Genomic DNA, 14,306 nt, shown 5'->3' with positions numbered 1-14,306 from the left:
TTAATGCTTCTAGATTTTAAAAAGAGAGTACCACAACAGTGACTGAAGCCACAAAAATTAGAGGGTCCATTAAACGGCTATTAGATCAACATAGAGTATAAAAGTCCAGTGCTTATCATTCTTATTGATATAAATTTTATTGTGAATCGATATAATATTACTTATTGGCCCAAGCCTATTTGGCATTGATTCCATCTAAGAACATTTGAAGGCTTTCTAATAATCAGTTGTTGAATGGTCTTTATGTAAAAAAAACCCAGATGCTTTTAGTGACGATGATAAGTGGATTGCAGCTGGCAACTTGTTACTAGTGATAGCACTCATAGATTACAATCTCATTCATTCATACAATCTCATTTGTTTTTGATTGTATACAAATAACACAAAAATAACAAAAATATATACTGGAAACTTTGCAGTGATAAAACAGCCATTTTGGGTTCACCAAAGTGCATTTTAGTAACCATATATTTCTGAGAGTGAATACCATTTTAATAGTGTAGAGCACATCTTTTCATTTTGTCAAATGGAAAGCCTTTGTTGATGTTAAATGTTCTAAACCCTTTAGTGCAGAGCATTAAAAAAGCTCATTATTATTATTTTTTTTACATTTTTATCTATTACAAGGAGCCTTTTATTTGGAAAGTTTCATGGAAGAATTGCAGTGCACAAACTCACACATTCTTTAACCTATTGGAAACACTCACTCTCTTCACTTGTTCCCTGACAGATGCCCCAGTAAAAGACGAGTTCTTGCATTAACCCTGAAGAGACAGCCTGTACACCAGCCCATGACCGCTCCCACCTGCAGTTTCTCCACGTGCCTAGACTGCAGCTCTGCACCAGACGCTTGGGCATAGGAGAAAAGGTCGTGCCCAACTGAGCCTGGTTTCTCTCAAGGTTTTTTAATTCTTCACTTTCGTCAATTGGTGAAGTTTTTTCCTTGCCGCTGTTACCACTGGCTTGTATGGTTCAAGACCTGATGGCTTTGCTCTTCAGTATTTAAACTTTCAGCAGTAAAATTTAAACCACACTGAACTGAGCTAAACTGAACTAAGCTTCAGCTTTGAATACTGAACTGACACTTTCAATTACTATAATCTTCTATGTGAAGCTGATTTGACACAATCTACATTGTAAAAGCTCTAAATAAAGATGAATTGAATTTCTATAGCACTTTCACAATGTTGTTTGTGTCAAAGCAGCTTAACAGAGAAGTTCTAGTAAACTGAACTGTGTCAGTCCAGTTTTCAGTGTTGAAGTTCAGTTTCGTTCAATTCAGTGTGGTTTAAACTTCACTGCTGAAAGCCTAAACACTGAAGAGCAAATCCAGTGCCCCAGTGGTGAGGAACAAACTTCACCAATTGACTAAAGTGAGGGGGCCAAAAGGAAAAAAGAAAATGAATGCTATAGATTCAGATGTCGACTAAACAATATAAAAAAAGTACAAATACAAATCATGGATGAACGGATGCAATAACCATCCATTAAGCATCAATTTAATTATCTACTAAATAGAAATAATGTATGTGAATGATCATGCAGTATGATCTGAAAACGTGCATTTGAAACCAAGAAAAGTAAAAAACTGTAAATAGTGTGTAAAAAGTTACTGAAGTGCTAAAAACAACAGCACTTTTGTAATTGTGCTGTTGTTAAAATATCAAGCAATTAGTACTACTGTGGAATTTAACAACACAGCCGTTTGATTGAAGAGAAAGAACTGCCACAAACTTTCCATTCACTCTCTGAATTCAAGAATGTTACAAATTAACTGTTTGGTTTCTCAGTTAACATCAACATACACTCCTATCCAAAGCCAGATATATTAAAACACATTCTGGTCTTTTAATCAGGAACCGGTTAGATATCCCATAGGGATGAAGAGAATTCCAGCACAACAAAACATTCATCCAATATGACTTTATCTAAAAGTCCTATTTTGTTTTGTCTTCCATTACCATGAAATGCTTGAGGAAAAATTGCATTCATCTATTACAAACCTTGAGGGAATGATTTTGTTTTGCTGTCATTACAATTGTTTGGCCTTCATCTGCTTTTATAATAGAACAAATCTCAAGGAGTTGATGTTCATGCTGGGTCAGTGTACAGCTGCTAATCATATTTTGTGTAGTATTGTGATCATTCACATTAGACAGTCTCACCTCGTAAGTCTGTTGCCTCACCATTCATCAGCTTCTTCCAGTCAAATGCAGTTCACAGCTCCCTCATGAGGTAAGAATAAACCCCAAACATGTGCACTTTTGCTGGAGCAACTGTGTCTGCTGTCATACAGTACATGGCAGTGATCGCTTGATATTTTATTCAGTTTTATTCGATCATCTGTAAAGTCAGCGCTTGACAACTACAAATATATATGAAGGCCTGTAGTTAAATAGTCTGGCCTGTGGGCATCAAGTTTTTGTTCTCCAGGGACACTTTATGACTCAATTTTATTTTATTCATTTGAATAGGAACCTTTTGCAAACTCTCCAGTGCTCATATAAAGTGTTAAGATGAAAACACATGGAAAGAAATTGCCTCATTTAAAGGGTCAAAAAAGCAAATAAAGTATATGTGATGCTGGTTGATCCCACTAAAAGAAAGTTTCCAACGAAAATGAATGAACGGCCAACTTATCAGCATATGTTTTACACAGCGGATACCCTTCCAGCTGCAACCCAGCTCTGAGAAATATCCATACATACTTAATTACATACACTACAGCCAGTTTAGTCTAATTCACCTATAGCGCATGTCTTTGGACTTGTGGGGGAAACCGGAGCACCAAGAGGAATCCCAAGCCAACAAAGGAAAAACATACAAACTCCACGCAGAAATGCCAACTGGTTCAGCTGGCACTTGAACCATGTGACCACCTTGTTGTGAGGTGACAATGTTTACCACTGAGCCACTGTGTAGCCCTTTTCCATAACATTATAGGGATTTTCTGGAAAATATAGCATCTGGACCAAAATTGTTGAAATTAAAACCAAGTTGGTTTTAAATTAAAAATCTTGAAAAGCTTAAATGATTAAGAACGATTACAGGAGTTTTAACTATTTTTAGTCTGTGAGCAATATTTCACTTATGAATGAGATACATTAAACAATCGTCACTTTTTTGTATATTATTTATTTATTACATTTTGATTGATTTATTGTTACTTGATTGAGTTACATTTTTGTAAGACTATACAGAATTTTATGTTTCTTAAAGACTAAAAAACAAAGTTATGCTTTTGAAATAAGTCTCTTCTTTAGGCAAGAAATAATAATAATAATAATAAAAACATTCATTTTTCTATGAAAAAATTGAAGTAGGGTATGCAGGGCTCCCACACTTCTTGATAGTACACTGAAAGAAATGATGTCTGCAAAATGTATATTGGTTGACTTTAAACAAACAAAGGACATTTTCTAACCCTAACCCTAACTTAAATTTGTTTAAATTCAACCCAAATAAATTGTTTACAACCACTGTTTACAACATTTTTTATAACCACTGATTTTTATTTTTTTTATTGAGTAAATAGAAGGAATCATCTATGAATATTTTTTCAGTGCACTTGAAAGAACTTGAATGTGAAAAAAACAAAAGTGCTTGAATTAAATTCGAAATAAAATTTGTTCATGGTGTATTTTCAGCAATTGTACTGCTCTGCTGTCAGAAACAGAACCAAGAAATGATCAATCCTTAATTTAAAAATCTTACATTTAAAATTCGTAAAGGACTATGCAATGATGCGCATTTTATCGATATTTCAGAAATTACATTTGAAGATTACCAGTATTCCATTCAACAGATTTTAATAAAGTTTGACTGTTTAAAAGTGTCAATATAGTTTTAAAAATGACATTTTCAAAGCATCATCATTACTTTGATATTTTAATGTAAATGTTCAGTGTAAGATATTTTAACGTAAATGTTCAGTGTAAATGAAATGTTAGGTATAGTAAGGAGTTTTTATTATGATACTTTTGGGGGAATTTAGAAAGGTGCTTAATTTAAAATTAAAGGCGCTTTAAAAGATCATTGAAAGCCATTGAAAGTCATTGAAGCATGCTGTTCATGAAAGAGTGGGAACCCTGTGTATGATTCAAATGCTGTATTAATGTGTAATCACGTGCCATTGAACTTGCTGGGTCAGTTGGCATTTCTGTGTGGAGTTTGCAGGTTCTCCCCATGTTGGCGTGGGTTTTCTCTGGGTGCTTTGGTTTCCCTCAAAACTCCAAAGACATGCGTTATAGGTGAATTGGGTAAGCAAAATTGGCCATAGTTTATTTGTGAATGTGAGAGTGTATGGGTGTTTCCCAGTGATGGGTTGCAGCTGGAAGGACATCCACTGTGTAAAACATGCTGGATAAGTTGGTTCATTCCGCTGTGGCGACCCCTGGTGAATAAAGGGTCTAAACCGAAGAAAGGAATGAATAAAATAGTATCAGATTTAGTGGCCATCATTTGTTTTTTTAGGACAGAATGAAGTTACTCTGCCCTCTGCTGGTCCCGTGTTGAAAAAGCAAGTCGTTTGACCGGACTCAACTTTCATTCAGCTCATGATGATATTTCACAGGTTGTTTAAATCTACACTATTTTCAAGCTCTTAATTATCCACTAATAACACTGATAACCCTAATCTTTCTCAAAAGGACATGCCTAAAACTATAACCAACCCAGTATGATGCAGTAAATATGCGACCTCTAACCTCTTATGACTAAACACATTCCTATGATGCATAAAGAACATAAAAAATGGCAAAAAATAGCATGTTTCTTTTGTTTTAGGTCAGTGGAAAGCAGATCTGTGTGACCTGTGTGTTCCCATAGACACGGGGCACGGGAGGAATGCTCATGGGCGACAGGTGCTCCTCCCTTCAGGGAATATCATTAGCTCGGGGACTCCGATCCCCCCACCAGGATAAACCTTTGACAGTGACAAGGTGTGTATTAGTGACGTATAGATGGAGATTGACATTTAGTTTCAGTCTTCATGGCAGTTGACGCACATCACTGCTTTATTTGCTTGTTTGCATCTAGGAAGTGTGATGCAGAGGTGTGGTTTTAGGTACACATTCAGGAAAGGCCAGTTCCCTGATCCCTCCCCTCGCCTCTTGTCTCTGGATGCAGTTTCTAAGCTCTCAGATGATTCTGTTTCAAGCTGAGCCCACCAGTCTGCTCTCAGGTGAGCATTTTTATTTTATATACACCGAAGCCTATTGAGGAATGTTGCTCTGTTTTAAAATTCAGCTGGCCTGGTTTGATGTGAAATGGGGTTTAGGTATTAGATGTCAGTGGGGTGAAGGCAATCGGAATTGTTGGTCCATCAAAGAAAGATGTTAGGATTAGATCAATTTCAAATCATTGGGATGATTGACATACTTGTTCAGAGGTTTAATAAATCATTAATTTTAATCTGATAACCTAAAATTAGTACAGTGAAATAAATATTGCGCTTAAATTTAAAGAGATACTTTAATCAAAACTGAAAATTCTGTCATCATTTACTCAACTTCTGTCTGTTTGAGTTTCTCTCGTTCATTAAACTCAAAAGAAGATATTTCCAGAATGTTGGAAACCTTTAGCCATTGGCATCTATAGTAATTTTCCCCTATAGTATGGATGTCAGTCTTTATTCAAAATATCTTGTGTGTTCAACAAATAGAAACTGGAACTAGTTCTAAAAATAGAACTTTTATCAGAACTTTTATCACTTTTAACCAGTTTATTGTGATGGTATTTTTTAAATTTTATTATTTTTATTTTTGAAAGGTGAATTATCTCTTTAACCTAACACGACACTTCTCATCTCAGTACGTGGAGTTGCTGTTTGTTGATTTTGTCACAAACTTTTAGAAAAGACGTGTCACTTATGCATTACTAAGAAACCTGCTCTGGCACATTCTCAGATCATTAATAGAATATTTTCCTCCAGGATGTTTTAAAGAGTGTCTAATGGCATTTTTTTGTATTCAACCCACATTTCTAATTTAATCCACATGTATATCTTAATAAAACAGACATCATTTCACTGTGACTTATAATGATTCAAAATCATTCTGGTAAACATAAACTATATTTTTAAATGTATAAAAAAAGATACTTTTAAATGATGAAATAGGAAATAAAAATTACATTCGATAAATATTTTAAAAAGAAAACAGTATGTTTACAAATAATCAACATCTGTATGCAGCATAAAATGTCCCTGATTTTATCTACTCCCTCAAATACTTTCATTTAAATAACAATGATACTGTATAATCGCAGTCGTTTTGATGTTTTGTTGTCAATAAATAGTAGCAGATAAACTTGCCAAACAGGAATAGCTGATAAGTGACGTTGTGATGAAAATATTCATTCAGTTGGTCACCTGAAGTAAAGGTGTGTCCAACCAAAAGCACATCAAAATAATACTAAAAAGCAAATATCAATTCATTTTTTAATTTTCGTTACATGCCATATCTACGTTTCATTAAAAGTATTTACAGTATTTCTAGAAGTATTTGAGAGGAAGTCACTTTGTTCTGGTTTGATTTGGAAAAAAGGCACTTAAAATATGTATCTAAATTTAGTTTGGGTGTGTATGAAGTATTCTATACAAACAATTGAGAATATTGTTGCTCACCTCATGTTACTGCAATGCAGTAACATGGTTGAATGGTGTATGTTACACTTGCATCAAGAGGGCTTAGATACACTTCAGTGAAAAGGACTGAACAAAGGACTGCTAAAATGAAGTTTCTGAGAAATAGACTGAAGAGCACTTTCATTGCGTAGATGAGAGGCATCTTAGGATTTTGCTTCACTCAAATGTTGATTGATTTTTTAAAATCTTTCATCTTTTGATTGATTCGAGCTTTAATAGTGCAGTGGTAAATTAAATATACTGTTACTTTTATACAGGGAGGTAGTTTTCATCCACATGCTTTAATAAACAAACAGAAAAAATATGATAAATACACCATGAAGAAACACCATATGAATATTTTAAGTTATGACCAAGATCAAACTAGAATTAAACAAATATTGGATAACTCTGTACTTATAAACCTATTGAGAGGAATGACAATAAATTTCCAAATCTATAAAATCAATAGAGATAAACATGGTAGTCAACAAAACAAATATAATAAAATATATTATATATTCAAATGAGATCAAATAAGTGCAGGGTTCTGGCTTTAATTAGGTAATATATATCATTAATAATGTTTACCTGTACAAATACTAAGGAAAATATTCAATGCATGCAACACCTAATGACATTACTTTATGAATTTAAAGTCCACATGAGCTGGAAGTTGCTGAGACCTTTATTCCAGTACTTTAGAATATAAATACTGATACTGAAATTGAATATTGAATAGAGGAGGGGCTTTTCTTTTGCGTGTCATTCCTCAAGTCATGGTTAAGAATATTGTGGCTGAAGCTGTCAAACTGACATCAGCATTGAAGGACTGCCACTCCAAACACTGAAGCAAATGGTCAGACTTTTACTGAATTAACTTGTATGGATTAGTTGTTCACTTCAATTGAATTCTGGTGCTCTCTCCTCTTCCACTACAGTCGATCCTATTTTTAAATTTCCAGATCTCCTCTATATGGGACTTGAGACAGGTGACGCACACAGATGACAGTAGTTATTACACCACTGGCCTAATACCACTCTCACAGCTCTCTACCCCGCCTCACTCGCTACACTTATATAGCGCTTTTTAAAATAATTAGCATTCCAAAGCAGCTTCACAAAAGGTGCACATCATTACATTACAGACAAAACCAGAAAATGAGTTGGGTAAAGGGTGGGCAGTATATAAACATAGTTAATCTGCAGTTATACAGTGTACTGTGTGTCCTTCCAAAAAGGTGAGGTCTATATGTATAACACGTTTAACAATGTGTCTGTGTATTAAATGCGTGTTATCCTTGAAGTTCTCGGATGGTTGGCATCATTACTTCACAGTTCTTGGATCTGTTTAGAAATTGTTCAGCTAAATATTAACAATATGCGCTAACAAAATAAACATTATAAATATTTATTTGATTTCACGCTGAATTTCTGTTATAGGGTATATGCACAACTAGTGTTTCTTCCCATGCCGATAAACTACCGGTGAATGTTTAATGTGACTTTTTTCTATTTTATATGGTTCCTTTTACAGCATCAATGTTTTAATGTAATTAAAATACAATCCATGAAATAAACTTCAGCATTCATTTGTTTAAGCGTAAAATGAAACGAAAAGCCTTTTACATGCACGCATCCATCAGGATCAGCAGGCTAGCGCAGAAACTCCATTGAAAATACTGGTGCAAAATAACTGTTTATTTTTTAAAGACATGGCGCGGGAAAATGTTATTTAATGAAGTGTTTCTTGTACAATCTGAGACCAACTATCTATCGTCTAACAATCAGGATGTGGAGATCATACATTTTTTAAAGAAAACAAACATTAAATTCTGCAACTTCATGCAGTTCACCTGAAACAATTGACCCAGGTTACTACAAAATTAAAAGTCCTTCTGCATATACCCTATTCTTAAGTTTTGGAAGAGCAAATTAATGCTTGAAAAGAAACTTATTTATATCTGCACAAACCCTGTTTTGAAATTGTCACATTTAAAACAGATATGCACAGTGACAACATGCAAAGTATTTATTTATTTTTTTTTGGCAGGAAGCAAGTATGAAATCACTACTGGCCATCACACTTTCACTCCTCCTGATACTTCAATCTTTCCAGCAAGTGTCCAGTGCTAATATACCTGATGAATGGGAAAGAAGCAATGAGGCAATTGAAGGCAATGAAACACAGCCATCTAGTCTGGAAACCACTGATCAACCAATGGGAGAAAGTATGGAAGACACAGTAAGCACTGAAGACACACAACCCGACCCAAGCAGTTCAGAAAATGAAAACCAACGACTTGACCCATTTTTAAGCGGAGGGGAATCCCCGGAGAATTCCAGTTGGATCCAACCAATGGATCAGAACCTGGAACAGTCTAGTAACGAGACAGAGGAAGGCAGTTCTGAAGATCTGTTTTTTACACCCCCGCCTCCTTTGATCACATTTAACTCAAGCACTGTGATGTCAAAAACAACAGCAGAATCCAATGAAACGCTCAACGCAAATACATCTGCTCCAAATAGCACAACTATCACTCCAAAACCTGAGAATACCACCACTGAGAGCAACTTCGAGGAATCGGGTTCTGGAAATTTGACCACTAACAGCACTACTAAGAGTCCAGCCACCACAACAGAAGAGGTCAGCATCCAGAACAAAACTACAGAAGGTCCAACTGCAGCACCAACTGAAGCACCAACTGATATCTCTGAGAACGCCACAACACCCGTTCTGGACAGTAAGGATCTTGAAGCAAACCTGACTATTGACACCAGAGAGAGTTCTGAAGGAGGTAAGACTCACATATCAAAATTGCTGAAGAATTAATCATGTATGCCAATTCAGTGGCTGAAGAGTTTTGTCATGTGATATTATGATTCAACAAGAAAGTAATCCCTTGTGAATGTGTGAGACATCAGATTCATTAGTCAGTATAAGGAAATAAATAGAAGAATAACACATCACAGTGAACAGTTAAACTCTGCCATCATTTCCTGACGTTCCACTTGTTCAAAACCTGTTTGAGATTTTTTCTTCTGTTAAACACAAAAGAAGATCATTTGAAGAAAGCTGGAAACAACCATTGACGACCTTTCTTCAAAATATATTCTTTTGTGTTTAACAGAAGAAAGAAATAGTTTTGAAACAAAGGGTGAGTAAATAGTGAGCATTTCTTTTTCATTTTGGGGTGAACTACCCCTTTAAGACAATATATAAAAGTAATATGGTAAGAAAAGCCAATTTGCATTATCAAGAAGCGTAATGAGCTGTTTTGTATAGCAGAAAATACCTAGTAGCAAATGACTCTGGAGACCAGAGATGTTACATTTACAAATTTATCGTACACCCTGCTATTACATGACAAATAAGGTAAATAAGCACACTAGAGTTCAAAAATATCATTATTTTAATGTTATGATCATTCATATTCACTATTTTCATTATCATCAGTCATTATGTTTTTATTTTATTTACAATTAGTTTTTTGAGTACTTTTTTAGATGAAGAATACATTAAGTAAGTCAGAAGCAATGCCATTACGAGTAATACAAAATATTTATTCTAAGCAATGGTGTCATTTCAAACTTTCTATTAATTAAATATGTAGTTTCTTTCTCTTCATCCTGTTCATCAAAGATATATTAGCAGCACCACTGTTTTTAACATCGGTACACTGTAAAACCCAACAGTCAACTTTATCACATAAAATGAGTGTAGTTAACTCAAAATTGACAGAAAGTTAACTCTACTCACTTGAAAAGAGTTTTGAACTCAGTGTTAAAGGTAATGAGTTCATTAAATACATCATTACTTCAACTTAAATGGACTAAGTTTACAGTACTCATAGATTAGTTTTTTTTATTACCTAAAATTGTTTGTAGCAATCAGTTTCATCAAATAGTTTAGGTTGCTTTAACTTATTAGGTTTTACAGTACTCAGTTGGTTTGAGTTCTCTTCATTTATTGGGTTTTACTGTGCTCAGATTGCTTCGTTTACTCAAATGGTCTAAGTTCAAAGTACTCAATAGGATTAGGTTTTGAACTGTAATGGTTCGTTGCAATTGGTTTACTCAAATGTTTTGAGTTACCTTAACTTATTGGGTTTTACAGTGTAATGATAAGAGTCATTACTTGAGCACCAAAGCAACAAAACAATGATTTCCGAAGGACCGTGTTACAATGAACAATGGAATAACGAACAAATTCCCTGTGTAACAGCTCATGAAAATTCAGCTTTGCCTATGTACCTAACTTTAAAACACAAAAGACACTATCTAAATCTGGGACACTGATAGTGTTTTGACCTTTCATATGCAGTATTTGACTCCCCGTTTCCATAGTTGACAGGATCACAAATCTTTTCATTTCATCCCTCAAGCTAACCCTCATTCTCAGCTTCTCGGTTCAGTCATAAAAGCCATATCTGCCGGTGTTCCTCTATGTTGGGTTGGGTTTCGGTCTTTGTTTGTCGTCTGCTCTGGGCCAGGGTGTCTAGTTACCAACACCTCACCTTCCCATACAATAGTGGTGTTCACCCCACAGTTACAGGGAGGGGCTCCTTTCCAGGTCACATGTGGCCCAGAACACCTGACACTGCTGGAGAACAAATTCCATCATCTTTTTCCTGAATACAGCTCTAATAATTCTGTGTTCAAACGGTCCTGGACTGAGCAGAGCAGGGGATATTTACATAGTCACAATTAGATTTTTACATTTTTTTTTAATTTTTACAAATCTGAGTTTAAGTTGAGTTTTTTGAGATACTTTGAAAAATGTTGGTAACCTGTAGCCATTGACATCCATAGTAATGTATTTCTACTATGGCCGACAAAAGCTACAAGTTTCCAACATTCTTCAAAATATCTTCTTTTTGTTCTATAGAAGAAATAATAATAATAACAATAATAATAATAATAATAATAATAGTAGTAGTAGTAATAGTAAATTATAATAATTTAATAGTTTACATTGATGGGTGAATTATCTCTTCAAGTACAACAATAAATTGCTGGAAAATGATTTTTCCTTTGTTAAAACATTTTTTTAAATATATTTGCGAAAAATAAAATGTGTTGGCCATGTGTTTCAACATGCTAAAGTGTTAGCTTCATGTGTATTCATATTAGCAGCATGTTAAAGGAATAATTTCACCATGTACTCATCCTCAAGTGGTCACAAATCATTTATAAATAGTATTATTATATAATATTACTCTAAAATGTATTCCCCTAGTGTATTTCCCAGTGCTAACATATGCTAGAAACATGCTAGCAACATGCTAATTCATGTTAGCTTTGTGTTAAAACATTAGCCCTTAAAGCTAGTTTAAAACATCCCATGTTAAATGCCAACATGCTAATTAATTGTATTCATTCATTTTCCTTCAGCTAGTCCCTTTATTCATCAGGGGTAAATACAATGGAATGAACCGCCAACTTATCCAGCATATGTTTTACACAGCGGATGCCCTTCCAGCTGCAACCCAGTACTGAAAAACACATACACTCTCGCATTCACACAATCATACACTACGGCTTATTTAGGGTGGGAAGAAACCCACACCAACATGGTGAAAACATGCAATCTTCACACAGAAATGCCAACTGGCCCAGCCAGGACTTGAAACAACCTTCTTGCTGTGAGGCAACAGTGCTAAACACTGAGCCCCCGTGCTGCCCGATAATTATTTTTATGAATTAAAACATTCAAGCTACAGCAACATGCTAACAAACTGCTAAATGGGGTAATCGTTTATTTATACTTAACATTAAGTTCCAGAAGATTGTTTAAAGTCAGGTCTTGTTTTTTACTGAGGGCCATCTTTGAATAAAGAAGTTTGTTTATTTGTTTGACATTTGTCTTTACAGGTTCGTCCTCAGATACAGTTACGGAAGTTGCCAAAAACAAGAATGGTCAGGCATGGGCTGTTGTCCTTATCCTTGGCGTCATAGTGGGAATCATTGCTTTGGGAGCTTTTATCTTCCTGAATCGCAGGAACAGAAGAGACTTCTCACACAGCAAACTGGTGGAAGAGACGTCACCTGATCCAGGTAATACACAATCCTGGTCTCCTTTGGTTCACTTTGAACATAATATTTGAACATTCTTTAAACATGTAATAGAGATTTCTCCCCGCTGTAATGCCTTATATTCTTATTGTTTGTCTCATCTTTTCAAAGTTCTCCGACTGGATAACAGTGAGCCACTAGACCTGAAGTATGATGGATTTGGATACTACAATCCAGGACTACAAGCGGACAACATCCAGATGACCAACTTTCCACAGGGACGTTCAAAATGAGAACATCCTCGTCTGTGATGCCAAAGACACTTTATTTAATGCTGAACCCATGTGAAGACAGAAAGGATGTAATTAAGAAGTGATTGTCATTTTAAAGTGATTTGCCAAATCAATCACAAGGCAATTTTATATATCTGAAAAATCAACACAAGTTTTTAACTATAAGTAGTGCCTCTTCTTTGGATGCTATATAGACTTTAAGAACTTAAATTTCTGAGTACTTGGTAGATTTGTTGAAATCGCAAAGTTTTGGACTTTATTTCTTTTTTCCTGCTTATTACGTGAATAATTATTGTTTCATGTGAAATTTTGAATGTTTCTATCAAAGTTTGTAAATGTCAGTATGCAAGATAGTGTGAAATAAGCAGCATTATGTGAAATAATCAGCAACTCCTCTACACACCAATGTTTTACTCTAGAAGAAAATGTCAGTAAAGTGGTGGAAGATCAATTGGCTATTTGACATGTTGAGTTTTCTGACATAATACCTCTCTTCTGAGCCTATAATATTTGAAGATGTTTTTAGTTTACAAGACCTTGATGTTAAAAACTAAATAGAGAATTAACACAACATGTTCTCAGATTATTATAAATAATAGCATGTTAAAACTAGATTTGTCTCTGTAAAAAAGTGTGTTATTTAAAATATTGGAAGATTGATGTTATTGGTGAAAGGAAATATTGAAACAGTAAAAATTTTAATAATATACCACATGCTGATGCTGCCTATGTTTATACTGGACAGAGTGGTGTAAAAAAACAGTGTAAACACCACACTCATCACCACTTACTCACCCTCAAGTGCAATGGTCTCAAACTCCATTCCAGCTCTGCATAGTTTTGCTCCACCTCAACTCACACCTGCTTACTAGTCCATGGTTTTAAACACCTTGATTAGTTGGATCAGCTTTGTTGGAGCAAAACTGTGCTGAGCAGCGGCCCTCCAGGAATTCAGTTTAAGGCCTACTGTATGCTCAAGTGGTTCCAAACGTTTGTGAGTTCAAAAGTAAAAGATATTTAAAAAATATGGCTACTGCTTTAAAACATTATTAAAATAACAAGTGGAGGTTGAACACCGGACAGAAGTTTTATTTTTAAGTGAACTATACCCTAAAATATACCTACAACCATCGTTTACAAACCAGTTGTAAAAGTTTTATTGGACATGTATGATATGTTGACATCTGATACCATTAAATATGAAATTTTTCTTCAAATAATTTAATACAACAAAAGTGTGCGTGTGATATTTTATTCCTATTAAAGCCTTCTTCTGTTTGTTTGATAGACAGTCTTCTTTCCAACCAGAATCACCGGTTTGACAACTGGTTTCAAAGCTTCGTGAAATTTGTACATGCGTCCTCCAGTCCTGT

At 34.9% G+C, this 14,306-nt stretch overlaps 1 protein-coding gene across 1 annotated transcript; it reads left to right on the top strand.

Annotated features, from left to right (window-relative positions):
- Positions 1-5,140: 5,140 nt before the first annotated feature.
- Positions 5,141-14,168, top strand: si:ch211-98n17.5. Its single transcript, XM_021471992.2, has 4 exons — positions 5,141-5,182; positions 8,679-9,423; positions 12,500-12,682; positions 12,812-14,168. Exons 2-4 carry the CDS (start codon positions 8,688-8,690, stop codon positions 12,931-12,933), a joined length of 1,041 nt encoding a protein of 346 aa, XP_021327667.1. The 5' UTR covers positions 5,141-5,182; positions 8,679-8,687; the 3' UTR covers positions 12,934-14,168.
- The last annotated feature ends 138 nt before the right edge of the window (positions 14,169-14,306 follow it).

Source organism: Danio rerio, chromosome 7, assembly GCF_049306965.1.
Source record: "Danio rerio strain Tuebingen ecotype United States chromosome 7, GRCz12tu, whole genome shotgun sequence".
Classification (NCBI taxonomy): Eukaryota; Metazoa; Chordata; class Actinopteri; order Cypriniformes; family Danionidae; genus Danio; species Danio rerio.
Note: the sequence above shows the minus strand (reverse complement) of the source record. Positions and strands in the feature narration are given on the sequence as shown.

Bases quoted from the DNA above. Each gene is read 5' to 3' on its own strand.
- si:ch211-98n17.5 (XM_021471992.2), top strand. From the start codon at position 8,688: ATGAAATCACTACTGGCCATCACACTTTCACTCCTCCTGATACTTCAA. The intron at 9,424-12,499 runs GTAAGACTCACA...TTGTCTTTACAG, and splicing joins CAGAGAGAGTTCTGAAGGAG to GTTCGTCCTCAGATACAGTT. The intron at 12,683-12,811 runs GTAATACACAAT...ATCTTTTCAAAG, and splicing joins AGAGACGTCACCTGATCCAG to TTCTCCGACTGGATAACAGT.